This window comes from Eleutherodactylus coqui, chromosome 10 (assembly GCF_035609145.1).
Source record: "Eleutherodactylus coqui strain aEleCoq1 chromosome 10, aEleCoq1.hap1, whole genome shotgun sequence".
NCBI lineage: Eukaryota > Metazoa > Chordata > Amphibia > Anura > Eleutherodactylidae > Eleutherodactylus > Eleutherodactylus coqui.
Window position 1 is genome coordinate 138,357,569 of NC_089846.1, and position 27,988 is coordinate 138,385,556.

The 27,988-nt window shown below is 47.3% G+C and overlaps 1 protein-coding gene across 1 annotated transcript; it reads left to right on the forward strand.

Moving 5' to 3' along the window:
* On the forward strand, positions 1–27,451 carry GMFG (glia maturation factor gamma). The gene is made up of 7 exons (XM_066581918.1): positions 1–124; positions 9,483–9,579; positions 9,665–9,714; positions 10,620–10,669; positions 11,615–11,697; positions 19,355–19,428; positions 27,308–27,451. Exons 1-7 carry the CDS (start codon positions 122–124, stop codon positions 27,377–27,379), a joined length of 429 nt encoding a protein of 142 aa, XP_066438015.1. The 5' UTR covers positions 1–121; the 3' UTR covers positions 27,380–27,451.
* The last annotated feature ends 537 nt before the right edge of the window (positions 27,452–27,988 follow it).

Sequence of the window (27,988 nt, forward strand, 5' to 3'; positions counted from 1 at the left end):
GACAGTGCTGCGCTGTGCAACCCTCCTTCCCTCCTCCTGCCCTCCACATCCTGCTGTCATCCAGGTCAGGGGTACAACATCAGCAGGCAGAAGCCTTGTCACAGAGGAGACGCCCAGCAGGATGGTAAGATGCCATGGTGTGTCCTGGCGGTCTGTGGTACCTCTCCTATCGCAGCCCCCCAGGGGCACCGTACACTTAATAGTATTATTACTGCAGGAAATGCTGCTATCTGCGGCGCCCCCTGTGTCCTCCCTGCTGGTAGCCTGTCCGCTGGATGCCAGTCACCGGCTGTTAAAGGGGCACTCAGTGAAACGGTTGCAGTGCTTTTCAGTAATACCGCTAAGGGAATTGTTCTTTAAGCAATTGTCTAATATAGTCCGCCGGCTGCATGAAGGGTCTTTAAGGGCCCTTTTTTAGACGGGCAGAATTACTCCGCACCCCGAGCCGAGGTACATTCAGTGCCGCACTGCAGGGCGCTGCGTAGATTTTGATGTGGAATGAAAATAGTTTCGTTCTGCCGGCGATTCCACATCAGAATCCACAATGAGACAGAAATAACAGCGGCGGATAAAAGCGTGGAATACGGAAGAAGTCCGGCCGTGTAAAAGGGCCCTAACTGAGATGTGTGGAGGATCCAGAAGAGATCCTTCCATGTATGACACTGAGCGGCGCTATGAAGGATCCCCATCTGATATGTATAAGGGCTGAAACAGACCAATGTGTTTTTGCGCACGTTTTTGCCCGTGGAAAGCTCACGCCCGCGCCACGTGGCGAAGCCAACCCATTTCAATGGATTAGCTCTCATGCGTGAGAAAATATTGGACTTGCGCTATCATTCTGCAAGAAGGCTGCCATACTAGGGGAGGGGTGTGACCCGGAGTACAACCCTTGTTCATGCGCAGATACTGTTGCAGCGAACGTATTTGCGCATACATTCGTCTTACGAAGCCCTAAGACTGATCACTGCTCTGGATCACGCTGTTTTTACACTTGGTGCTTTTAGTACATTTTTGGTGCGTTTCTGAACAGCAGTAAAAAAAAAGCATCCAAAAAACCCCTAAGGCCGGGTTCACACGGGGCGGATTTGCCGCAGAAATTCTGTCCGGAATTTCACCGTGGCAAATCTGCCTTCAGCCGCTAATCCCGGGATGAGCCAGCTATGTGGACGAGATTTCTCCGAAATCTTGTCCACACGGGACGGCGAATCTGCCACAGCAAAGCCGGCACTGCGGCATGTTAATTTTTTTCTTCTTCCGCTGCGGCCACGCTCTCCTCTATGGGAGTGCCGGCCTCAGCGGAAAAGAGTGCGGCCGGGCCACTTCAAAACCTGTGGCTATGTGCCGCGGGATTTGAAGCAGCGCTTTTCCCAGCGGAAATCTTGCGGGTCTTTACTGCGGCCAAACCGCAAGATTTCCACCAGATTCGGGCGTGTGTGAGCCCAGCCTCAGTGTTTTTATAACTAGAGTATATGCAGCTTTTTGAGCGCTTTTATTACGTTTTTTTCTCGGTGGACGGCCGAAATATAGCGATTCTGACAGTTTTTAAAGCCTATTGTTACACTGTGCATTGTGTGCTATAAATAACTGAATGTTTCCATTGTTCTGCTGCTCACGTGTGCAGAGATACTTATTACCTGGATTCTAAAAATAGTTTCTTGGTGTTTTTTTTTTATTTGAAGTTTGTTTTGTGGGAAATTTTTTTTTTTACAATTTTTTTCAACTATCCTAGCTTTATTGACGTTTTTTGACTCTCAAGGGAACCTAAAGATGCAATTGTCCAATCATAAGCACAGTACACCGCATTACTTTTGTATTGCAGTGAACTGTGCATATGACGTCAGCCCATCAGACTTTGCCAGAGGAAACATTAATCGTGGTTTGGAAGGGTTTAAATGGTCATGAATTTAGGTTTCTCCACTCCTGGCCATTAGAGAAGGAGCCCAGACTCTTCACAGTAGGCAAAAATGGTATAGCATCAGCACAGCATTAGCTGAGGCTATACCATTTTTGCCTGCTGGGGATGATGGGGGGGGGGGGGCAGTTTAACTATCATTAGCTTCTATAGTCTTCTAAATAAGCTACAGCCCATAAGTATACAGTCAGGAGGATGAGCTGTGATCTCCTCTATTATACCTGTGTGACAGGAGTTCTGTGCTTATCATCAGTAACTGTGACAGGTGTGCCTGCACCCTCCTCTAGGCATTTTCTACAATAGGTTCCAAGTAATAGCATCACAGAGACTAAATTTGACTAGAAAATGAATACATAACCCCAAGTAGATCTGAGCTGGTCAGAACTGAGATCACATGACCATCTGAGTCTGGGAGGTATAGATAAAGAGAAACAACTAACCAAAGTAACACTGGCCCACGTATATGTATACTAGGGGGTAGCTACAGAAATAAAGGGGGTTTCCATTTAAATACTATTGATGACCTATTGAGGTCATCAATAGTTGATCGTCCGGGTCCGTTGCTCGGGATCCTGACCAATCACTACATGGGAGGTTGGTGTGGAAGCTTCCGCTGCTCCGCTTTGACCTCTGTTATTGCAGTGCTGACGGCATGCGCCCGCACAGCTGATGGGTCGGGGTCACGAGTGGCGGACCCCAGCCGATCAACTATTGATGATCCACCCTGATGAAGGTCATTAATAGTGTTTCAGTGGGAAGCCCCTTTGATGAATTTTTAAAAATCCCCGGAGTGACCCTTTAATATCGGCCATCCTGCTTTGCTAATTAATTCCATAATCCATGTTAGACTCTGCGATCATAGACAGGATCAAATCATGAGCAAAAGCACCAGAGGAAACCCCAGCTGCTTCCGGGCTAAGAATATCACTTTCTGGAGTTGGTAATTGCTACATGATGTAACGGCAGCCGTGTGGTTACAGATTGCACACCCCGGGGTGATGTAACCTGCTGCTCGGCCAGGAGGAGGATATACATATGTATACAGGCAGCCCCCCCCATGGAGACGTCCCCCCTGTGCGTTGGGTCCGGATAATACAGTGAGGGCGCATGGATGACTTGGTGGACTGCAAGCTGAAAACGGGTTTACAGGATGTTCTGGCAGCGTCAGGCTGGCATACTGAATGAGCTTACGCGTTTCGAGCCTCACATGGCTGTAGTGTAGTTCGGGGGCCCTAGTCCTGGGATTGTTCTACACCTATATTATGGCATGCAGAGTCATTGGACTGCAGATGTGCAAACTGTAATGTGAACTCCTTCGTCTCACGACCGACTTTTATCATTTACATTACAAGCCATGTGGAGATTTCAAACATCTCCTTCACGTAGACCATTTCCTCATCAGATCCGCGGTCGCCGCTCCGGCTATTCAGGCTGTGGATTTCAACCTTTGAAATACAAGGGTTCATATTCTCAGCAGGTCCATCACATAATCCATGTAGGATCGGTCATCAGTACTTGATGGATTGGGGTCCGCCGCTCAGCTGCTGTCTGTATGCTACAGTGGGCCAGACGCTGTTATCAGCGGACAGGGGAGGAAGTGCGGGCACCGGCTTCACTCCCACTGCGAGCGCCACGCTGCACTTCCTGCCCAGGACAGGACGTGCCATAACGGAAGCAGGAAGTGCAGCAGCAGCACGGCTCTCCCATTGACTTCATGGGGAGTGAGGCTGGCCCCCAGACGAGCAGCTGATGGGCGGAGGTCCTGAGCAGCGCACCCCCGTCCATCATCTACTGATGACCTCTGTGTTTTCTTATCTTACACCACTAATTATGGAGCATAAATGACATCATACTTGTTCTCTGCAGACGGCTACAATTACCACAATACCACTAATGATTATTTAGTTTTTTTACTTTTGCACAATAAAACACCTTTTTTTACATTGTTGCATTCAAAGTCCCAATACTTTGTTATTTTCCCGTGTTTTTTGCGTGACGCGCTGTAGTTTTTATTGGTACCATTTTGGGGTACGTACGGATTTTTAAAAAAATCACTTTTATTGCATTTTTTTGGCAGGCGAAATGAACACAATAAGCATCTCGCTTCTGTTCTTTAGTGTTTGGTGTTTTGTCCGTTTTTTGCTGTGTAGGATAGTTATTGCGTTTATTTATTGTACGGGGCCTTACACGTATGATGATACTAAATATGGCGGTACTTTTTACATTTTTTACATCCTTGTAGGGACTTGAACCAGAAAAGCTTTGATCACTATGATAATACTTCTGTACTGCAATTCATTATCGCTCACAATAGCGATCACACAGTGTCTGGCGCCCGGTTGCCATGGCAACCCATCGGCACTCTGCGATTACATAGCGGAGGGCCGATGACCTCATAGAGGGAGCGCGCTACTTCTGTGAACCATTTCCATGCCACAATCTACATCGGTACTCTCACCGCTCCCCAATGTTTTAGCAGGAGGCCCGCTGTCAGTCATAGCTGACTCTCGCTGCGGGATGTCATGGGCTCACTTCTGGGTCTATGTCCTATTGCGTACTACCACCCTGCCAGGACGTAAACTTACATCCTGTGGAATTAAAGGGTTAAAAACCCCAGCTAGCACATGGACGACATCTGTCCATTTTTGTTCTATCCCCATAGACCGGAATGGGCGAGTCTGGTCCATAAAGCAGATTAGATCAGATGTGATTAGTCCGTGGACTGACTCTGTGGTTTGTTGCTGCTGGGCCGAACGGAGCAGGAAAGGGGAATCCTCTGGCCGAATGGATCTGTCTTATGACGCAGCGAACAGCGCCGAACGGACTCCGCTGACTGGAATGAAGTCCGTTTGGTTTCCGCTCAGCACGCAGCGCTTTGTCTTCCGGCATTTTGAGCGGGATCGGTGGCAGAACCTTCCAAGGATCCAGCGCAGATGTGACACCAGCCTTATCAGCACTCATCACTAATTGGTGACTCTCGGGGGCCGCGCACCGGGCCTATGTGTAGACCGGACATGATGTATGGCCCTGATGGGACTGCTTACTGGCCATGCCACCTGGCATCATTATGTATTGCTTTAGTGCCTCCGATGTATTATAGTCACAGTGGTGCATTATGGGTAGTTGACTATGTAGTGCATAGTCATAGCGCATTAATACAGCATGAGGCGAATACGTGACGTTTAATGGCTCGCTCGCTTTCCTTGCTCATTTCCGCCTGTCTGCTTTTTTCCTGCAGTGATTGTTAGGACTGAGCAATACTGCCACCTAGAGGAGTCATACTATAAGAGCAGGTAGGCTGCTGCATTGCATTTTCACCTCGTATGGCCCAAGTTATTGTGAAGCTGGCCATACATATCTGCCGGTCATCTGATGGTTCCTCCTCAGGATATAAGTAGGATGGATTCTATTTCAGATGATCTTTTGTTCTGTTTGGGCATTAATGGCATTTCAGATGTCCAGCTTCCATAATTCAACCATGCTGGTGAGTATGGTTGTCCTTAGCTATCGCACAAGGTGCCAGCCACCAGTTAGTAGGTGGGCACCAGGTTGATGTCGTCTGGGGGCGATCGCCGCCCCCCTCCATAGGTCCACCTGGTCAAGTCATCTTCTTCCTCCAAGCAGCAGCGTCTTGTGGAACTACATGAACCCTCCTCTTGGCTCTGTCTCCTTTGGTTATTCAAAGCACCACTATCAGCCCACCGGTGCCCCCACAACACAATCACTTAGTTCTACTACTGTATGTATGTTATACGCCTGGTTCTGGTACCGTATTTATTCACTCAGCTGTTCTGGTGTGGGGATGCTGCTATGTTCCTGCTTTCTGCAGCCCTGCGATCCTCTGAGTTTTTGTTGTGGAACGATACAACCTGACTGCCATGCCTCGCTTCTGCACACTCTGCCCATCCTGCTTCCGCAACCTTAATGAACTTCTCAGTGCCCCTTATAGCCACAATTTGCTGCTGTGATCCCAGTTTGTGCCTCTGCTATGGTCCCACTAAGTAATAGGAGTTCTCCGTGGCCCCAATTAGCTATAGGACTTCCGATGTGACTCGAATTATTTATAGGACCCTTGCTGTGGCCACAGTTAATAACAGAACCCCTTCTGTAGCCCCAATTACTTAAAGGACCCAGCTATGGCCCATCTAGCAACAAGACCTGCCCCCCCCCCACTGTGCCCCTAAAATAATAGGACCCCTGCTATGACCCCCAATTAATAATTAGATCTTCTTTGAGGCTCCATTCAGTAATAGGACTACCCCTACTGTATTGGAGAAGGACTATTGGTAAGACGAGTTGTGGATCCCAAACATAGTCGTTGTTGCCAGCGCTTTCCTTCTGCACACAGGGAGATAATAATACTACAAACAAGACAATCAGCCGACAAACTAGTGTTTGCTGCTTCATCAGCTGATTGTTGTCACATTGACGCAGCCTGATGATTGGGCAGAGGAACGCTTGGGTAAATATTAGTGCCCAATAATGGCGCTGTGTAAAAGGCCCTTAAGTGGGACTGGCATAGAATTTAAAAAGGTAAGCATATAAAAGTTAGATGCCTCGTGTCTGCTTACAGCCCGACAAGCCAGACTGGAGAGAGCCTTAAAGGGGTTGTCCATTGTAAACTATTGATGGCCCAATCATCAGGATAAAGTGAAGAAGAGAGAGGGCAGCTCCACAGCTCAGCCTGCCCCACGACAAAGGCTCCGCCTGCCCCACGACAAAGGCTCCGCCTGCCCTCCGACAAAGGCTCCGCCTGCCCCACGACAAAGGCTCCGCCTGCCCCACGACAAATGCTCCGCCTGCCCCACGACAAAGGCTCCGCCTGCCCCACGACAAAGGCTCCGCCTGCCCCACCACAAAGGCTCCGCCTGCCCCACGACAAAGGCTCCGCCTGCCCCACGACAAAGGCTCCGCCTGCCCCACGACAAAGGCTCCGCCTGCCCCACGACAAAGGCTCCGCCTGCCCCCACGACAAAGGCTCCGCCTGCCCCACGACAAAGGCTCCGCCTGCCCCAAGACAAATGCTCCGCCTGCCCCACGACAAAGGCTCCGCCTGCCCCACGACAAAGGCTCCGCCTGCCCCACGACAAAGGCTCCGCCTGCCCTCCGACAAAGTCTCCGCCTGCCCCACGACAAAGGCTCCGCCTGCCCCCACGACAAAGGCTCCGCCTGCCCCCACGACAAAGGCTCGCTCCGCCTGCCCCACAACAAAGGCTCCGCCTGCCCTCCGACAAAGGCTCGCTCCACCTGCCCCACAACAAAGGCTCCGCCTGCCCCACGACAAAGCCTCCGCCTGCCCCCACGACAAAGGCTCCGCCTGCCCCCACGACAAGGGCTCCGCCTGCCTCACGACAAAGGCTCCGCCTGCCCCACGACAAAGGCTCCGCCTGCCCTCTGACAAAGGCTCCGCCTGCCCCATGACAAAGGCTCCGCCTGCCCCACGACAAAGGCTCCGCCTGCCCCACGACAAAGGCTCCGCCTGCCCCACGACAAAGGCTCCGCCTGCCCCATGACAAAGGCTCCGCCTGCCCTCTGACAAAGGCTCCGCCTGCCCCATGACAAAGGCTCCGCCTGTAAACAAATCGCGGCATGTCCTCGCAGAGGCACGCACAGAAACGTCACCTCTGACGCACCGGCTCTGCTCTGCGCATGTGCAGGCAGCACATAGCAGAGTGGAGGAGACACCGGAGGAGGTGTGCCTCAGGGGTCACGGCTTGCATTTCTGCTGCGAGACTTCTCGCAGCTGGATCTGACCCGGCCGTCTGCATGAGGCCTATCGGTATGACATATATCATTTGACTATTGTTCACAGCAGTGTAACCCCCAACATTTACAGAGGAAGAGGCTTATGCCTCGCAATGCATCGGGTTTTCTAGATTTTCAACCAATGAGAAGTTAGGGTAATTTTTCCTGCTTTTGATCTTTTTTTTTCTTCACTTCATCCCCATCATGCCCACCATATGATGTATACTGTGTGGCAATGTCTGCATGATGGGGGGGGGGGGGAGGTTGGGGTGGGTGAGGACACAGCGGCACGCTCAGTCCATGTAAAAATCCAAATAACTTTATTTGTTTGACTTTTTAGTGCAAACACATCAGCCACGGGCAGCACATACACCTGGTGCTATAAAAATAATACACACTTGCCCATCAAGGCACTAACTCAACAGTAGTTCCTCACTAACTACTACAGGTACCACAGCCGTCCTCTAGGGGAGTAGCTCCAGCTCCCTCTCAGAGCCTTGCCTAGCTCTGGCTTCCAGCAGCAGCACTGCTCTGGCATTGAGCTCTGCCCTCTCAGCAGCATTGCTCTGGCATTGAGCTCTGCCCTAGCGGCAGCGCTCTGGCATTGAGCTCTGCCCTCTCAGCAGCAGCAGCTCTGACTTGCAGCAAGGAATTGAATGTGTCTGGTGATTTTAACTCCTCCCGACACCCACACAGCCGTCCCTGCTGATTAGCACACCTTCAGTACACAGAAGGCCTGGTTACTGCCCCCTGCAGGCCATTATGTGCACAGCTTTTAATTTAACTGATACAATATATACTTCTTACAGGACGCCTCCTAACATTCACAGGTTTGCTCCACCCATCTTCTCTTTCTGTACCGACTATCCTCAGGGGTCCGCTGCTCAGAGCCAAGCTGGGCCTGAGTGCAGCGGCCTGGAGACCATCTGACTGGCAGGGGGCTTAAGTGCCGGATTGCCACCAATCTGCTCTTGATGGGCTATCCTGAGTTTACAGTTGGGCAACCTCTTTAAGCAAGGACACACAGGAAGCATCTCTGGAGGAAGGGAAAGTTTAAAAACTTTAAGAACTTTGCTGTTACATTATATTTTAGGGGAAATAATCTTATAAACTCCGGTCTAACTTCATATTATAATCTAGTTGAGCTCTTGTAGCAGCCGCTGTATCCCTCGGAGAACAGTAAGTGTACGGATGAGCATGTTGGAGCGAATCCCTCCATGACAGATCGGTTCTTCTGCAGCTTCTGATGCTATTTTAGCAGCATCCGTTACAGATATGTGACATTGTGAACAAAACCTCACAGAAGTCATCATCATCCGCAGCAGTAACCCTTCATGCAGCAGCACCCGTCATATGCAGCAGCACCCGTCATATGCAGCAGCACCGTCATATGCAGCAGCACCCGTCATATGCAGCAGCCCGCTCCTGGCAGTAAGACTCCAGCACAAATCCCAATGAGATAAATGACATCTGGCTGACAGATTGCTCTTTATACCCCGACTGGACCAAGGTTTTATTAAAGGGGCAGTCTGAGTCTCGCCCGGATCTCTGCTGCTCTCTCCCCAAAGTTTATCCGCCTCTGGGCTGCTGTGGCTTTCTGTCTGACACACTGCCTAATCTAGTAGCATGGTGGCTCAGTGGTTAGAGCTGTGTCCTCGCAGTGCTGGGGTCCTGGCTTTCGTCGCTGCAAGGAATGGTTAGAAACGAACCAATAAAAGTCCATGTTTTAGACTGACTATTCATTCTTGCCAATTTTAAGTTCCTTTTGAGCCTAAGGTATTAGCACATGTCTCAGCCGGCCGCCACTGACCTTCCTCTATCACAGTCAGACTCTCTGGTGGTCTGTGACGTGGATCCTGATCTCAGGGAGAAGCTGAGGAAGTTCCGCTTCAGGAAGGAGACCAATAATGCCGCCATCCTGAGTGAGTGATCGGCTGTAGGAAGACATAGGACGCTCCTCGCGGTTGGCAGGAGAACCACAACTCATCATTCTTGTCTCTTTCTTAGTGAAAATTGACAAGGAGAAGCAGCTGGTGGTCTTGGAGGAGGAGTTCGAGGTAGGTCATCCAAAAATGTCTTCTTTAGATCAGAGATCTCCAACTTGTGTCTCTCTTGCTGATACAAAACCGTAACCCTCGGCACGCCCGACATCCCATGTGTGGAGGTTCATTCCCTGTAAAGGCACGCCACCTAATTGTAAGGGCCCATTCAGACAGGCATATGCATGAATCGCCCGGTAGGCTGTAATGGGTCCATGTGCTGTCTGAATGACCCTTAGGGCGCCCACCCACTGGCGTTTGCGATTTTCGTGCGTGAAAAACGCAGCGTTTTCCCCGCGTTTTTCGCTGCGTTTTTTGCCGCGTTTTCGCGGCGTTTTCGCGGCATTTTCGCGGCTTTTCCATTGACTTTCATGGGTGCATTAGGAGAAAAATAAGGACACATATGCAACTGACAGTTCCTATGTTAAAAACGCAACGCAACGCAAAACGCCAGTGGACAGGAACACATGTTATCTCTATGCCTGTGCAGGAAAAACGCAAAACGCAAACGCAGGTAAAAAAAACGCCAGTGGGTGGGCGCCCTTAAGACTGAATTCAGTGGACCCTAAGGGCGCCACACATGGGCGTATTTGCGCGGGCATTTTTTGTGCACACAATACGCCGCAAATAGAACCCATTGATTTCAGTCGGTTCATTGTAACGGGGTTTTTTTGCGCACACATTTCGTGACACGCTCTGTTTTTGGGCGCTTTTGTGCGCCAAAAGTCCCCACAGGGGTCAATATGGGTGCACAACACTGTGCTTCCCTGTCCATCTGAACGAGCGGTGTCTGTGCAAATACGCTCATTACTTGCGCGGGTGCAAAAAACACTCATTCACTGCGCAAATATGTTGCAGCCGCCCTAAGACAATACTTCTTACTGAAATAAACCAGGAATAAAGAGAGTTTCTTTGTGTTTCAGGATATTTCCCCTGATGATCTACAGAACGAGCTTCCGGAGCGTCAGCCTCGATATCCTTACAATTTAAAGGGGGACTTTTACTATCGATGACCTTTCCTCAGAGGTGGGGGTCCACCGCTAGGGATCCCCACCAGTCAGCTGATCCCCGGGCCAGATGTCAGTACAGACAACACTGGAAGCAGATAGCACTGTCCGTACTGCAGTGGTCTGGTTTGGTACTGCAGGCGCAGCTCCTAACTGCATCGAGAGCCGATCCCCACAGGATAACGTATCCCGAGGATAGGTCATCGATACGTTTTTGTTATATAATAATATTGTCTTGCAAATGAAAAAAAGCTTTTTCTAAGTGGTGTCTGTAGTCCTGGGCCCATATATCACCCTTGTTTACTAACATAATATATTTTGTATCACAAAATAGTTACGACGCATCATCATATAAGTCATGTTATAACAGAAAAGGAGACATATAACAATATACACTGAGTGGCCACTTTATTAGAGACACAAGCCTTTTTTTATGATTGGAGGTCCGCTGTGTAGAGATTAGACCCGTGACCCCGGAGTGACAAGATTTCCACGGACCAGATTCAGTGGGAATCCACATTAGAATGGGAAGCTTAAGTGATCTGAACAACTTCCAACAAAGCCTGGTCATCGGTGCTAGAATAGCCGGGGCTGGGATTTCATGCCCTGCCAACCTTGTGGGGTTTTCTTATCAGCACCTCCATGTAATCTGCGGCAACTACAAGAAGCTTCCTGTCCGCAGGGGCCGATATTCCAGCAGAACGATTTTAACATCTAGTGGAATGTACGCCATGATGAATTGTGATGGAGGCCAAAGGAGTCCAACGAGCTACTAGATGGGGGTCTCTAATCAAGTGGCCATTCAGTTTAAGGATCTACTATGGCACCATTGTCAACCACTTTGAATATTCTACTTATCGTATACAAGTTTGACCCAACGAGTACATAGTTTTATCTTAACATAAGGCCACATTCCTGGTGTACAGCTATAGGTACAGCCATGACGACGGCCGTATCTCCTACCCGCTGTGTATGATATTCTCCAGCCCAGTAGGTAAGTGAGCAGAAACATAATGCTGCGGATGTTACAGTGGAAATGCATTCTATGGGAGGGACACTATGGAAGTGTGCGGAACATATACAGGGAAGGCGAGAGTTAATATTGACGGTAATTGGTGAAAGGGATTATGGGTATAAATTCATGCAATATTCTCTGAGAGCACAAATATTGTCAGAGCTGCCATTAGATGTTCTTCAAAGTGCAAAGTGTGACACATTTATGGGAGCTGTTGTAATTGATCCGGTGCCCATCTGTAATAACTCAGTGCTGGTGTCAGCCGCTACGTGAGATGCGGCACGGTTTGGAAAAGTTCAGCATTAAACTTACTTCCATTGGAAAAGCTAGAGTACAAGGCGCTTGCTCTACAGGAACAGGGCAATGGGGTCTACACTTAAAGGGGCGCTCCTCGTGGCACTGCTCGGTTACAATGGCAGACTTATTTATATAAGGTGTGATATTCTAGTAGGGTATACTGATGGGTACAGTTATACTTTCTAAACTCTAAATGGCCCCCAGAGGCATATTTGGGATTTCAGCCACACTTCAGTAGCGGTGAATCCAGCGACATGATTGGTTGTTGGGGACCCCCCCCCCCCTTTGGAGATGTGCATGAGTGGCCGGCCCATTAAATAAGCAGCACGGCCGTAGGAGGGTCGGCAACTAAGCCCAAGCCTAAACCCTAACCCTAAACCCTAACCCTAAACCTAACCCTATCCCTAACCCTAAACCCAACCCTAAACCTAAACCTAAACCCTAAACCTAAATCCTAAACCCTAACCCCGCCGCTGGTCTCGTGAAGTAGCACTCGTGCACATCTCCAAAGGGGGCGGGGTGTCACCAACAACCAATCAGGTCGCTGGAATCGCTCACCGCTACTGAAGTGCTGCTGAAATACCAAATATGCCCCCCAGAGTGCCAAGCAGGAAGGATGAAGTCACTTCCTGGTTCTTAGGAGTTACAGCAAGTATCACATGACCTCTGCCAGCTCTGCTGATTGGTTGAGAATGATCAGGTGGTCCTGTGTCTGATTCACACTTTGCAACAGTGTTGCAATTGAAAACTGCACCCCTAAGGGCGCCCACCCACTGGCGTTTGCGATTTTCGTGCGTGAAAAACGCAGCGTTTTCCGTGCGTTTTCCGCGGCGTTTTTCGCGCCTTTTCCGTTAATTTCCATTGACATTCATGGGTGCATTAAGAGATAAATAAGGACACATATGCAACTGACAGTTCCTATGTTAAAAATTGCAACGGACCGAAAAAAAAAACGCCAGTGGACAGGAACACATTCAAAACTAATTGCTCTTGAGAAAAAACGCAAAACGCAAAGGAAAAAAATCGCTAGTGGGTGGGCGCCCTAATATGTTACAAAGACTGGGAATTTTCAGGGTCCTAGCTGGTGGGCTTCACTAATTTTGTTTTCTGAGATGTCTATGTGACATGTAGGATGAGGAGTATAAGTTGAATTCCCATTTAAAGGCCACTGTCATGAGTCAAAATGCCCATGAAAGGTTAAACAAGCAGGCCCATAAAGTGCCCATTGTACAGCCCCCTGAACCAGGCTGGAGAGGAGCTGCCAAGCAGGCATGTGTATGGGAACAATAAGGTTATGTATGTGACATCATTCCTGCAGGAGTCGCAGGGAGCAGCAGCAGATATAGCGGGGGAGCAGGATTAGTTTATCTCATTTTTTTGCTCATAGTCACTTCCTGGCTGAGATGAACAATCTGGGACTGGATTCCCGACCACCTTGCCAGGGATTATGGAAATAGCCGAGCGCATACAACCGGCATATCGCCAGTGTTTTCAATGGGGCCAGCGGCAGCAGCGCTAGCCCCATTGAAAACATAGGGAGAATAGCACGGACTTCTGCCACAGCTGTGGCAGAAGTCCGCGGCATGCTATCCCATTGAAAGGAGTGCTTTCTGGCAAGCCCCGCAGTATGATTATCGGGGAAGGGCTTGAAATATAAGCCCTTCCCCGATAATCATCAATAAGTGGTAAAAAAATAAAAATAAAATTACTCACCTCTCCGCCGCTCAGATGCGTCCTCCGGCTGGCTCTCCGGCACTGCTGTCCAGCACTTTCAACTTTAAAAATCCCCGCCTCCTGAAAGGGCTGTGCTGATTGGCTGAGGGCTCAGCCAATAGCAGCTAGTGCTTAGCAATTGGCTGAGTGCTCAGCCAATTACAGATGGTGTTTAGCTATTTAGCTATTCATTCATGAATAGCACTATCTTAGCTATAACTGGATAGCAGTGTCGGGGAGCCAGCCGGAGGACGCGTGTGAGCGGCAGAGAGGTGAGTAATTTTTTAAAACATTTTTTTACCACTTATTGATGATTATTGGGGAAGGGCTTATATTTCAAGCCCTTCCCCGATAATCATACTGCAAGGCTTGCCAGAAAGCAGTGCTTTCAATGGGATTGGCAGCAGTACCGATCCCATTGAAAGCGATGGGATAGTATGCCGCGAACTTCTGCCACAGTTGTGACAGCTGTGGCAGAGGATTCCTTCATCCCCACGGTCCCCGCGGGGATGAAGGAAACTCCTGCCACAGCTGTTACAGCTGTGGCAGAAGTCCGCAGCATTCTCCATTTCTTTTCAATGGGGCCAGCGCTGCTGCCGCTGGCCCCATTGACAACACTGGCAATATCCCGGCGTGATGCCGTATTTTTTCTCGCACTGAGCTGTGAGACTTTTCCTTTACTCTCGCAGTGCAGTGGAGAAAAAAACGCCAGTGGGTGGGAGCCCTAAGGCTGCCACACTCAGCTGTTTCTGTAATACCTGGTGAGGTGGTCAGGAAACCACCTGTGGGTTTCTCATCTCAGTTAGGAAGTGCTGAGATATGACAACCCCTTTAAATTCCCAGACAACCACTTTAAAAATTTCCTGACTTTTTATGTCCACAGCTCCTATGCAGACCTATGCGTATCCATGGTAACAGACAACAAACAAACCCTGTGTAGTCTGTCTTGCAGTAATACTCCTATCTACTTACATACATTCAGTAGGTTACAAGAAGTAGGGGAAAGATGGAAGGATCAGACTACAAAGGGTTTATAGTCTCTAGCCATGGAGACACAAGGCTCTCCAAAGGAGCTGTAACACAATTTAGGTGCATTAGATGCTCTATTAAGTTGTACATCACCTTTAAAGGGGTATTCCGGGATTTTTACTACCGATGACCTATCCTTAGGATAGGTCATCAATAGTTGATTGGTGGGGGTCTGCCGCTCAGGATCCCCGCTGATCATCTGGCTCGCTGTCAGTGGTCATAGCTGGAATGTAAGGCCCACTGCATTGACCTCCGCCAATCAACTAGTGAAGACTTATCCTGAGGATAAACAGTAAAAGTCCCAGAATATCCCTTTTAGGCTTCTTTCACATGAGCGCCTATTGGCCGGCTGATATGCGCTGTGATCTGATGCATTAATTTCCAATGCATCAGATCACATGGACATATTTGTGCGACGTAAAAACGCCCGGCCAAGCCAATATAGCGCAGGGCGTTTTTACGTCGGACCCAAAACATAGTTCTGGAACTATGTTTTGAGCCGTAAGTGGGAGGGAGTTTAGCAGCATGGCCGATATGCGCTCGTGGGAAAGAAGCCTTAGACTGAACATTATCTCTCAGACTTGGGCCTCATTCACACGGGCGATGTGGTTTTACGCCAGCCGCATCACGGCCGCAGTCACGTCGGCAGAAATCCTCGTAATGACTTTTAATACTTAAATAGAGCCGGCTGTCTTCTTTCTTGAGCGCCAGATGCAGCTAAACTCTCTCCACCTCCCTTTTTTTCAGTTCCCATAGGAGTTTATGGGAGCCTCCAGCGTTTTTCGTCAAAAGATAGGTCAAGACCTATCTTTTGACACAGCGTGAAAAATTGCGCCCAAAAATCCCCCATATGAATGAATGCATTGGAATCAATGATTTCGTGGTCGCAAAACAGTACAAACGCTTGTGTGAATGCGGCCGTGAAGAGATCTAGTGTGAACGCAGCCGTGAAGAGATCTCGTGTGAACGCAGCCGTGAAGAGATCTCAAGTGAACGCGGCCGTGAAGAGATCTCGTGTGAACACGGCCGTGAAGAGATCTCGTGTGAACGCGGCCGTGAAGAGATCTCGTGTGATCGCGGCCGTGAAGAGATCTCGTGTGAACGCGGCCGTGAAGAGATCTCGTGTGAACGCGGCCGTGAAGAGATCTCGTGTGAACGCGGCCGTGAAGAGATCTCGTGTGAACGCGGCCGTGAAGAGATCTCGTGTGAACGCGGCCGTGAAGAGATCTCGTGTGAACGCGGCCGTGAAGAGATCTAGTGTGAACGCGGCCGTGAAGAGATCTCGTGTGAACGCGGCCGTGAAGAGATCTCGTGTGAACGCGGCCGTGAAGAGATCTAGTGGGAACGCGGCCGTGAAGAGATCTTGTGTGAACGCGGCCATGAAGAGATCTCGTGTGAACGCAGCCGTGAAGAGATCTCGTGTGAACGCAGGCGGCCATGAAGAGATCTCGTGTGAACGCGGCCGTGAAGAGATCTCGTGTGAACGCGGCCGTGAAGAGATCTCGTGTGAATGCGGCCGTGAAGAGATCTCGTGTGAACGCGGCCGTGAAGAGATCTTGTGTGAACGCGGCCGTGAAGAGATCTCGTGTGAATGCGGCCGTGAAGAGATCTCGTGTGAACGCGGCTGTGAAGAGATCTCGTGTGAACGCGGCCGTGAAGAGATCTCGTGTGAACGCGGCCGTGAAGAGATCTCGTGTGAATGCGGCCGTGAAGAGATCTCGTGTGAACGCGGCTGTGAAGAGATCTCGTGTGAACGCGGCCGTGAAGAGATCTCGTGTGAACGCAGGCGGCCATGAAGAGATCTCGTGTGAACGCGGCCGTGAAGAGATCTCGTGTGAACGCGGCCGTGAAGAGATCTCGTGGGAACGCGGCCGTGAAGAGATCTCGTGTGAACGCGGCCGTGAAGAGATCTCGTGTGAACGCGGCCGTGAAGAGATCTCGTGTGAACGCGGCCGTGAAGAGATCTCGTGTGAACGCGGCTGTGAAGAGATCTCGTGTGAACGCGGCCGTGACGAGATCTCGCTCTTGCACAGGCGTTTCCTCTGACTGTCGGTGTTTCGGGATGATGCCGCTGCAGTAATCCTCATCCATAATAACCTTCAGCGCAGTAATACAAATAATAACATTTTAATAGCAATCAGGAGAAACTCTCGTGTTTTCCTGCCGGTGATTTGGCGGACGGCGCGGCTTTTCTATAAGTGATTGTTAATGATTTATCCGGCACTGAAGTCTCCCTGTTATGCCGCACACAATCATCAATATTACACACGGGGTAATTAGAATAATTGCATCATTAAAACTTGTCTACAAACAAGACACAATAGGAGCACGAACCTCCTGCAGCGATACATGGGAGAAAGACTGAAGCTAAAGGGGTTCTGCAGGACTTACATATCGGTGACCGGTCCTCAGATCTACCTGCTCCACCGCCGCTCAGCTAGCTGAAGAGCTCCTGCCGCAACCTCTCTGTTGGCTTGTGACGTCATGTTCATTGGTCACATGGCCTTTCTACAGCTCAGTCTCATTCTAGTGAACGGGACTGTGCTGCAATACCAGGCACTGCAGCTATGAAATGTACGGCGCTGTGGCTGGCATGCAATGAAGAGGGCACAGTGCTCATTCAAACAGATCAGTAATCAGAGGACTTGATGGGTCCTCTTAAAGACATTAGGTACCTTTCATGGGGCGTAGCTATAGGGGCTGCAGAGGTAGCAGTCACACCTGGGTGTTAGTGTCTGAGAGGGTCCAAAGCCTTCTCTGCCACATAGGAGGATACCAGTATTAGAAATAGCACATAGTGGGTGGGGGGCCTTTTACAGATTCAGGCCCCGTCTCTGCCATCCTCGCTGGTCACTCCTTATAAGAGGTCTAGTATTTCCAAGATGAAGGAAGTTTAGTTAATTTGGGACAGATGTACAAGTCTTTATACATTACCTAACAGGGTGCCCAGGCGGTGGTCAAGAGCAACTCAGAGCCCACGGTCCACCAGGACCCATAGTGGCAGACACCAGAGTGGCAACAAGTTCTAAAAAACATAAGTTTACCATAAAATATTAGTCCTTTTTCCAAGTAAAGCGATACGCTGTATTATAGTTCGTGCCGAAGCGCAGCGGTGGAGTAGGCCTCGAGGGGGGGTAAGCTCTTAGGCCGCCTGTCCACATGGGGGGCGGATTTTGCAGGCAGATTTCCGCGTAGAAGAACATTAAAAGTCATTGCGATTTATCGCAGGATTGACTTCAATGGGAGCTTCAGCGCACAGATGTGCAGCCAATCACAGCATGCCACCATTTTTATTACATGAGCGGAAAACCGTAATGGATTTCCGCTCGTGGACAGCAGGCTGCGTTTTCCATAAGCATCCTATGGAAAGCATTTCATGCGTGAGTTGCGTGCGGATTATCGCAGCGGATCATGCAAGGTAAAAACGCCCGTGGACAGGCGGCCTTAAGGGTTTGTCTTTGGGAAATATACAACCGGCATAAGGAGTATTACTGGCAATGCTTCCTGGGAAAAGGTATGCAAATTAGCTCTCCTCCAGAAGGAAGAAACTGTCTTCCTAAAGCCATATATAAGTAGCTGCCAAAGATGGAGTCTCTGCCTCATACGCCCCTTCCTCAGGTCCTTGGCAGGACACAGTGTAGACTCCTCACATCACTTCTGTCTGTTCTCACATGATTGGTCCAAAAAGTTTAGGAAATCTACAAATTAATAACAGGAGCTCTTTAAATGTTTGCAGAGAATCATCCTTTCTCTGTCACTGCCTGGCTCTAGTATAGCTCTACGTTATGCAGTCACCATATAATAGTCACCATGATAGTGATTACAGTGCAGTTACCCCCAGTGATCACAGGTGGCGTATTCTCTGATTGGCATTGGCTGTTTTCATTTTCTGTCTTTATCTAGACTGCCATGAAGACATCCTCCAGCCATGACTTGTCTCTGCACACGCCTCATCCTGCCGCTACCCCAAGGCTTCTCTCAGGAGTAGTACCTCCTCTGTAGTCCCTGAAACTAATGTAGTGCCCTCTCTGTGGCCCCTGAAACTAATGTAGTGCCCTCTCTGTGGCCCACAAAATACTAGTGTCCTCTTTGTAGCCTCTGAAACTTGTATACGGCTCCCTCTGTGGCCCCTGAAACTAATGTAGTGCCCTCTCTGTGTCCCCTGAAACTAATGTAGTGCCCTCTCTGTTGCCCCTGAAACTAATGTAGTGCCCTCTCTGTAGCCCCTGAAACTAATGTAGTGCCCTCTCTGTAGCCCCTGAAACTAATGTAGTGCCCTCTCTGTGTCCCCTGAAACTAATGTAGTACCCTCTCTGTGGCACTACAACAATGGGACAGAGTCTTGGGTCCGGTAGCAGTTGCGTGGTCGGCCTATGTTGGTGACACCCCATTGTATGTAACTGTTAGGCACAGCATTGCCCTGGCGTTTCAGCAATGCGCAGTCCCTGTCATGTCACTTTCATTTCTGTGGCTGCTTTGGTCGCTCTTACTCTGACTTCATTGCATCCTGAGGAATATGTGTGACGTCTTAATTATATGATACTTATATTAATACACAAACGGCCCGGCTACTTACTAATACATGTATCATGCACAGGATGTAAGCCGGAGCAGCAAATGATGTATGCTGGAAGCAAGAACAGACTGGTGCAGATTGCTGAGCTCACCAAGGTATCACATACTGAGGGCCATCTCATAGGATGGAAGACATATCAGCATGTTACAATGTGAGGTGGAGGACCGGGACGTCAAATGGAAACCCACAGACGTCCGGGGGGGACATAAAACTTCATGCAGCTGTTACCCTGTTTGGATTTGAATCCAGGTCCCCAGAGCTGCAACCATGCTTACCCCTAGGCCACCAAGGGCCAGACTTCTGAGGGTGGCGCAGTATGGCTAACTGGTGTGGCATATGTTAACAGGGTTAACATTGCAGCAATAAAATAACAGAGCAGTACCTACCTGTCTTCGGCTGCAGGGATCTGGCGCTGTTGCCCCTCCATCCTCCTGGTGATTGTTGTGCAAGATGACATCATCAGAAGTCTCCTGACCGCTGCAGTCAATCAGAGGCTGCAGCATCACCGCCCATTCTCCTGGCATCAGGGGTCACAGGATGGGTGCCATGATGCTAGGAGTTCAGAATGGCTGCAGCGGTCGGGTGACTTCCGCTGACAATCATCAGGGTAGCAGCGCTGGAGTCCTGCTGTGTTTGTATAGCAGCATTGCTGTCATGTAACAGGACAACCCCTGAAGTGCAGCGTATTTTAGGAGGTAAAAACGGTCTCTTGCATTTACCTGCTTAAATAGTTATTTTTCTTACCATGAGTGGACTGACCATCCAGGCACCAGGGCAGTGCCCAAGGACCCATGGCCAGAGGGGTGGGGCACTACAGCTAGGTAATTTAGAGCAATACATAAGGTTTAAAGAGGCTCTCTGTTTTTGGGCAATCTCCACTTGTTAGAAGGCTTTCTTGACAATAGGCAAATCTCAAAGTGCCCCCCAATACTTGAACCCCCAACAGTCAGTTGTAATTTATGAAGAAACCTGGTAGTAAGTGTTCTGTTTCCCTACAGTGCCACCCCAGGGGAAATTAAGTATGACACAGTACCCATTCATATCAATGGGATGTCTGTGTAGGGCGGAACAGGACAGGTCCTCCAGAACGAAAGACACTCTTTCTAACCGCTCGGCTCTTTGGGCAAGAAATATGAATTTGGTGAACAGGGACCCCACTCAGAATACGATGTAGGATGATGGGTTTTCTAAATTACAGTGTATCAAAGCAAATATATCATAGTGCTTCACAGTTTAGACATAAATTAAAATCAATTCCTTTTATTAGATAACTTTAAAAACACAATAGACAGAATCAGGGCACTACAGGAAGCCCTCTGGATTACCAGAGGTATATAAACCTTAGTCTAAGGTCGGCGACTAGTACTACTTTACTGATATTATCGTACCCTTCTTGTGTCCGGAAAGAGCGCTGTATAATATGTATTCATAACGCAATACAGTAGCTGTCGCTATATCAAAGAACTCAGGTAGGAAGAAATCAAATCTGTTACTTCTGCCTCTTCCCATATTTTATATCTTATAATAGAGATCAATGTCGTTATACTGGATTCAGGTGTCACAGCAACTTAATGGGGTCCCTTTACACTGTGATGCTGAATAAGTACATGGATTGGTTTTATGTCCAATATTATAAGAGGGGAGATCTTCGAATACAAAGAGTCTGCACCCTACATCTTGGCAATGCAAACAGATGGCTCTTACTCCATATAAGGTTCAGATATATAGGGGCTCATGACCTCTTTGTATCAGAACGTGTAGGGTCATACAGTTTCATTGGTGTTGGGAGGAACCCAGAAACTTTCCATTGGTTGTTGTTTGGCTGTATGATCCCACATTTACTCAATAGATAGTTTTTACTATTTGATTTATATTCTCAATTATAGCCTCCATAGGCTCCGATTTTGTTATTTTTTAACCTCGACGCGTTTCGCCGCTAGTTTAAGCGGGTCATCAGGAGATTAATGAGTATTGTTATAGCTTTAGATACAAATTGATGTCTATCCCAGAGTTATTATTTGCTCAGTTTTGGGTTGATGCGTTACTCTGTCAGAGGCAATATAGGCAGTAGAAGCAATTCTTTTTCCTAAAATAGGATTTGTATATTTTAGCGAGAAGACAGCCTATTGATGTTTAGGTGGTCTCTCTATATAGAGAAGATCTGAGATCTATATATTTTTCTGGGAGAGCAGTCTATGATAAGCAGACAAACTCTCTATATAATATAGATCTATTACGAGAGGATGTTCCTATTCATATCCGAGATTTGTATATTTAAAGGAGGGAGAGGGGGATGTCCTTCGTCCTGACGACCCATTTTGACCCGTTCTTCTGGACGAAGGACATCTCCCTCTTTACCAGAAAATTAAGGTGGAGGAAATATTTCCTTCAAAAAGACAAAATAAAAGCACAAGAGCTCGGCCTCGAACCAGGAGATTTACAGGCTATAAATACCCTGGAATCTCTGGAGACTGAAATAATGGGAAAGGGTCCCTTTACGGATCTAAAATTACCAAACAAAACCCTACCACCAACAGTTCATTGCCCAGAATTGGACATGTTTGAACAGCTTGTTTTGAGAGATATTAAGAATCTACAATTACAAAGCTTCAGGTTTCAAAACATGTCCAAAAGAACTCGAAGCACTCAACAAACTGAAAGAAATGGACAATATAATCATAAAGCCCTCAGACAAGGGCGGGAACGTAGTATTGATGGACGTTGAGCAATACATCCAAATGTGTAATCTATTACTGGAGGACAGCGACACATATGCTAAACTAAAGTCAGATCCCACACAAAAATTCTGGGCGGAGCTCAAAAACCTGCTCATGCATGCCAAAGAGAATCAACTAATCAGTGAATCTGAATATCCATTCATGCTTAACGATACTCCACGGACATCAACGTTTTACTCCCTCCCTAAAGTACACAAGGGCCTGAATCCCCTGAAGGGAAGACCAATTATTTCAGGGATCAACAATCTTACTCAGAATCCTAGCCAATATGTGGATAGGATTCTCAGACCCTTTGTGTCTTCCCTGCCATCATTTGTGAGAGATACCATGGATCTACTGAGACAACTACAAAACATCACTGTTGATCCTGATACCCTCATCGCCACCCTGGATGTGGAAGCCCTATATAGTTCTATTCCACACCAGGGTGGAATTAGGGCAGCTCAACATTTTCTATCACAGAGAGGTCTGTATATGTCCGAACATACTGAATTTGTTCTCTCATTGCTTGAATTCATCCTTACTCATAATTTTTTTCTTTTCGATTCAAAGTACTTCCACCAGCTCAGGGGCACTGCGATGGGGACTCCATGTGCCCCATCGTATGCCAACCTGTACCTGGGCTGGTGGGAGGAAAAGATCGTTTTTTCAGAGGAAAATCACAATTTGTCACAATACATACTGTTCTGGGCACGATATATTGATGACATTCTTATCCTCTGGTCTGGCAATGAGACACAATTCAATCAATTTGTTGATTCTCTGAATCATAATGAGCTCAATTTACGATTCACATCAACAATAAACGATTCCCTCATCGAATTCCTAGACGTCACAATTGAGCTGAAAAAAGATGGCTCCATATCTTTCTAACTTCTACCGTAAACCTACGGCTACCAACAATCTCTTGAGATGGGATAGTTTCCACCCATATTCCCTAAAAAGAGGAATACCTAAAGGGCAATATCTTCGTGTCAGGAGGAACTGTTCAGAAATGGCTACCTTTCAAATTGAAAGCAAAAAATTACATGATCGGTTCAAACAGAGAAAATACCCACCAATGCTTCTGGACGATTCATATAAATACGCCTGTGAACAGAATAGAGAACAACTCCTGATTCCCAAAGAGAAAAGAGGAACCCACACTATGAGAATAGTAGGGACTTATGATACAGCACACCAAGAAACGAGAACAATATTGGAAAGATACTGGGATATACTATGCCACGGTAAAGATCTCAAAGAAGTAATCCCAGAAAGTCCAAAGATCACGTATAGACGGGGTAGAAATATTGGGGACCATCTTATCAGAAGCCATCTTGGCCGAAAGAAACAAGATGAAAACTGGCTATCCAGAAGTGTACCCAATGGTACCTTCCCGTGTTCTAATTGTGCCGCCTGCTGCTTTGTTGAGAAAAGTAGCTCTTTTTCATCAAACACAACTGGTAAAACATATAAAACCAAGAGCTTCTTTAACTGTATTACCAGAAATATTGTATACTTAGCAACCTGCGTGTGCAACAAACAATATGTCGGGGAAACGAAACAAGAATTTAGGAGAAGAATCCTAGGACATATTGGGAACGTAAGAAGAAAGGAAAAAACACCAATCTCGAATCACGTCTGGGAATTCCATGAGGGCATCCGGACTGCTTAAAATTTCAGGGAATAGAACTGATAAGAAGAGACACAAGAGGGGGGGGGGGGGTATTGATACCTTCCTATTACAAAAAGAAACAAGATGGATTTACAGGATGGACACGGTACAACCAAAGGGGCTTAACGAACAACTTATATTCAATTGTTTCCTATGATGGAATGATCAACCCGACTTGGTTGAAGGACAAGATATAATGACCTGAAATGACCTACAAATGCTATAAAGAGGGATACATCTTAAAAAGGGAAAATCAATCTAATGGAAGACCGCTGTGATGATAAAGCATTGGAAGAAAACACCCAATTACCTGCATAAAAAATATATGCACAATCACACATACAACAGACTCCTTTGAAGAATAATAGAATGAGTCTGGCCTTCTACTGATATAATATGCTTCTGACAAACAATCTGACACATTAAACAAATAACAAAGTGGACATTTAATCTTTATTGGTATGAAATTAAATGTTAACTTTTATTTGTCATTTGTGTCTCCAAATACTATACAAACAAATATATTGAATTATTAACAACTTACTCCTCCCCTTATCTCTGTTACCATTCAGATCGTGCCTAGAATCCCCGCCTCCTTAATTGGTGCATCAAAGGCTAATGGGCCTAATGCGATGGAGCAGCGTCATCGCGAGGATGATGCCATTACGCCGCTATGCCCGTTCGGCTTCATGGCGCAGAAACGTCATTACGCCGCGGTTGCAACCACCCGGGAGCTCCAGCGTGGTTGCGTCATCACGTTGATGATCACACCACGCCGCTATGCTCTTCCAGCATCTATGCCCCCGGGTTATACAACGTCATCATGCCGGAGGACCTGCCGCGCCGCTATACCTGCTCGGCCTTGGACCCGCCCACCTTGATATCAAATAAGGGAAGCGCGACGTCGCAGCGTCACCACGTTGACGACGCAAGCACGCCGCCGTGCCAACATACCCGCTCGGCCCTCAGATCCGCCCGTACATTATACTAAGTAGGAGTAGCGCAACGTGACGGCGTCATCACGCTGATGACGTAGGCACGCCGCAGCGTGACCAGCGCCCCACTCTCACCCAATCACATCAGTTTCAGGAGTATTACGCCCATTATAGTAGTTTCCCAAACGGGAATGTGTCATAACAGACGATCGGCTATCTTTAGGAGGAATCGCTAAACAGGACGAACACATTCCTCCTTTATATACAGCTCCAATAATCTATCACCCTCTATACTACACTAAAAGAGCTCGATTTTACACAAGCCGCATATAGGTCCGCCCTTGAGGTGACACTATTGGTCAGTAAAGATGGATACACCCCTAAGGGGAGGAGAAAGCTTGCTTTATAAGGGAAGTAACCTCCACAGCAATCAGATAGCCCTGACCTACCATCAAGGCCAGAGGCGCTGCCGCTCTCACTCTAGATCAGAAAAAACTTCATCCTAGCTATAGCACTACAAGAAAGCAATAGCAATCAGCTCCGCTTTAACCCTCGTGAGCCAGGCTCTTATCTGACTCGAGGAATCTCTGGTCTATGACCATTATCTTTACACAATATTGCGGCTGATTACATCTTTGCTTCAAGTATTAAGATCTGAACTATATAGAGAAGCGGCCTGTTTACCACAGACCGCTATCTCGCTATAAAAAATATCAAAAAATATAAATATCCCAGATTCGTATTATATAGAGGGACCTCCTGTACACTTAAGGTTGCTCCCTCCTTTAAATATACAAATCTCGGATATGAATAGGAACATCCTCTCGTAATAGATCTATATTATATAGAGAGTTTGTCTGCTTATCATAGACTGCTCTCCCAGAAAAATATATAGATCTCAGATCTTCTCTATATAGAGAGACCACCTAAACATCAATAGGTTGTCTTCTCGCTAAAATATACAAATCCTATTTTAGGGAAAAGAATTGCTTCTACTGCCTATATTGCCTCTGACAGAGTAACGCATCAACCCAAAACTGAGCAAATAATAACTCTGGGATAGACATCAATTTGTATCTAAAGCTATAACAATACTCAATTAATCTCCTGATGACCCGCTTAAACTAGCGGCGAAATGCGTCGAGATTAAAAAATAACAAAATCGGAGCCTATGGAGGCTATAATTGAGAATATAAAACAAATAGTAAAAACTATCTATTGAGTAAATGTGGGATCATACAGCCAAACAACAACCAATGGAAAGAATCTGGGTTCCTCCCAACACCAATGAAACTGTATGACACTACACTTTCTGATACAAAGAGGTCATGAGCCCCTATATATCTGAAGCTTATATGGAGTAAGAGCCATATGTTTGCATTGCCATGATGTAGGGTGCAGACTCTTTGTATTCGAAGATCTTCCCTCTTATAATATTGGACATAAAACCAATCCATGTACTTATTCAGCATCACAGTGTAAAGGGACCCCATTAAGTTGCTGTGACACCTGAATCCAGTATAACGACATTGATCTATCTCTATTATAAGATAAAAAGTATGGGAAGAGAGGCAGAAGTAACAGATTTGATTTCTTCCTTCCCTGAGTTCTTTGATATAGCGACAGCTACTGTATTGCGTTATGAATACATATTATACAGCGCTCTTTCCGGACACAAGAAGGGTACGATAATATCAGTAAAGTAGTACTAGTCGCCGACCTTAGACTAAGGTTTATATACCTCTGGTAATCCAGAGGGCTTCCTGTAGTGCCCTGATTCTGTCTATTGTGTTTTTAAAGTTATCTAATAAAAGGAATTGATTTTAATTTACGTCTAAACTGTGAAGGGCTTTGACGAAAAAATTAGACTTCTTTTCTGCCTCTGTGACTATAAAATATATCATAGTGGTGGTAAGCTGCCCGAGACCTTTAAAGGAGTATTCCCATCTTGGTTTTCCTTGGTTTCAATGTGTTCTAAATATCAAAATAACGCACTCACCCATAAGATACTTAAAGTGCCCCATTTCCTGGACATTTCCTAGATATTCTTGCCTCTTTACTCTTATTGTTTGCAGCTTGTACCCAAGGAGCCGGCCACCTCCATTATCAGGCAGAAGCTTATAGCTCTTGAGCATTTGTTACTCCGTCTGTCATCTTCATCTGGTGGCTGGGATCTCACTAGTTCCCGGCGGTGCAAAAAAGTCCTCGGTGTTTGCATTGGCCAGAAAGTAATAGCAGAGCCCAGCGGCAGCGGTGGCCGAGCCAGGAGTTAGTGTGCATGCCCTCCTGAGATCCCAGCCACCAGATGAAGATGTAAGATGGACTAACAAGTGTGCAAGCTCCATAAGCCTCTGCTCCAAAGCGGAGGTGGCCGCTTTCCCTGATAATGAACTGTAAGCAACAAGAATGAAGAAGAAAGGATATCTGGAGAACGTGGCATCTTTGGAAATAAGTATCTTATGGGTGAGTGCATTGTCTGGATATTACGAACCCAATGCAAAGGGACAACGGAGACGAGAATATTCCTTTAAACCCCGGGGTCCCTATCACCCTCGTATAGCACATTATTAGTTCTTGGGGTAAACGCCCTTTAGGATCTCTATGTATCTGACAACTTCTGTCTTCTACAATGTCACCTGTGCAGGTGTTTGAGATCCGGACCACCAGTGACCTCACAGAAGAATGGCTGAAGGAACGTCTGTCTTTTTTCCGCTGAGACTGACCTGAATTCTACAATTACAGAGTTGGATCGCACATTGTCTTTGACTAATAAACACAACTCCTCTCATATGCCCGTGTATTGACATCTCTGCTGTACGGACGGAAAGAGGGGGTGATAAGTTCAGGAAACATTCCAGACACAAATCTGAAAGATCAATCTGGTCTCATCATACTGAGAATTATTGGATTGTCTGAAGCATTGAAATACCAAGTCCAATGGTGCCGAGGCTGCACTTGGCTCTCCAAGACAACTCCATGCTTGTTTGGCAATGTGCGCCACAATGTCTCTGGGATGAAGGGACCCTTAATCAGGAGGTTCGTTGTTTATTGGTTCCTGTAGATCAATTTGGAATCATGCAGAGACAAGTGCAGCCAGTGCCGAGTCACTTTCCTCATATGTTCCAGGAAAGTGGACTTCTGCATCTTCGCATACCTCTTGGTATATACAATACTAATAAACTACAATGTAACTAAATTACTAAGTGCAATATATTATCTATCTATCTTCTATCTATCTCATATCTATCTATCTATCTTCTATCTATCTCCTATCTATCCATCTATCTATCTCATATCTATCTATCTCCTATCTATCTATCTATCT